At 59.2% G+C, this 213-nt stretch overlaps 1 protein-coding gene across 1 annotated transcript in view; it reads left to right on the plus strand.

The window, feature by feature from the left end:
* Positions 1 to 138: 138 nt before the first annotated feature.
* The window catches only part of PLEKHM1 (pleckstrin homology domain containing, family M (with RUN domain) member 1), a gene marked incomplete at its 5' end in the record, with an annotated part of 7,389 nt that continues 7,314 nt past the window's right edge, over positions 139 to 213 (plus strand). The window contains one exon of the mRNA XM_010160424.1: positions 139 to 210. Coding sequence (XP_010158726.1) covers positions 139 to 210 — 72 coding nt within the window. The remainder of the gene's footprint in view (positions 211 to 213) is intronic.

Raw genomic sequence — 213 nt, forward strand, 5'->3', positions numbered from 1 at the left:
GGCAGCGCTGCCAGCCCACGGGAGACGAGCACTGCCGCTGAGCCCTTTCTTTGGGTGGGTCTGATTTGCAGTAACTGGGGGGTTTATCGGTTCTGGTTAGCGCAGCTACGTTCCAACTGGTCGCTTTTCTGTTTCAAGGGTGTTGTCCGAGTTCAGCAAAGCCAAGCCAAGCCTGGAAGGTCCGGAGGGACAGCTGGTCGCCAGCGTGCTGAG

This window comes from Eurypyga helias, unplaced genomic scaffold (assembly GCF_000690775.1).
Source record: "Eurypyga helias isolate BGI_N326 unplaced genomic scaffold, ASM69077v1 scaffold35041, whole genome shotgun sequence".
Classification (NCBI taxonomy): domain Eukaryota; kingdom Metazoa; phylum Chordata; class Aves; order Eurypygiformes; family Eurypygidae; genus Eurypyga; species Eurypyga helias.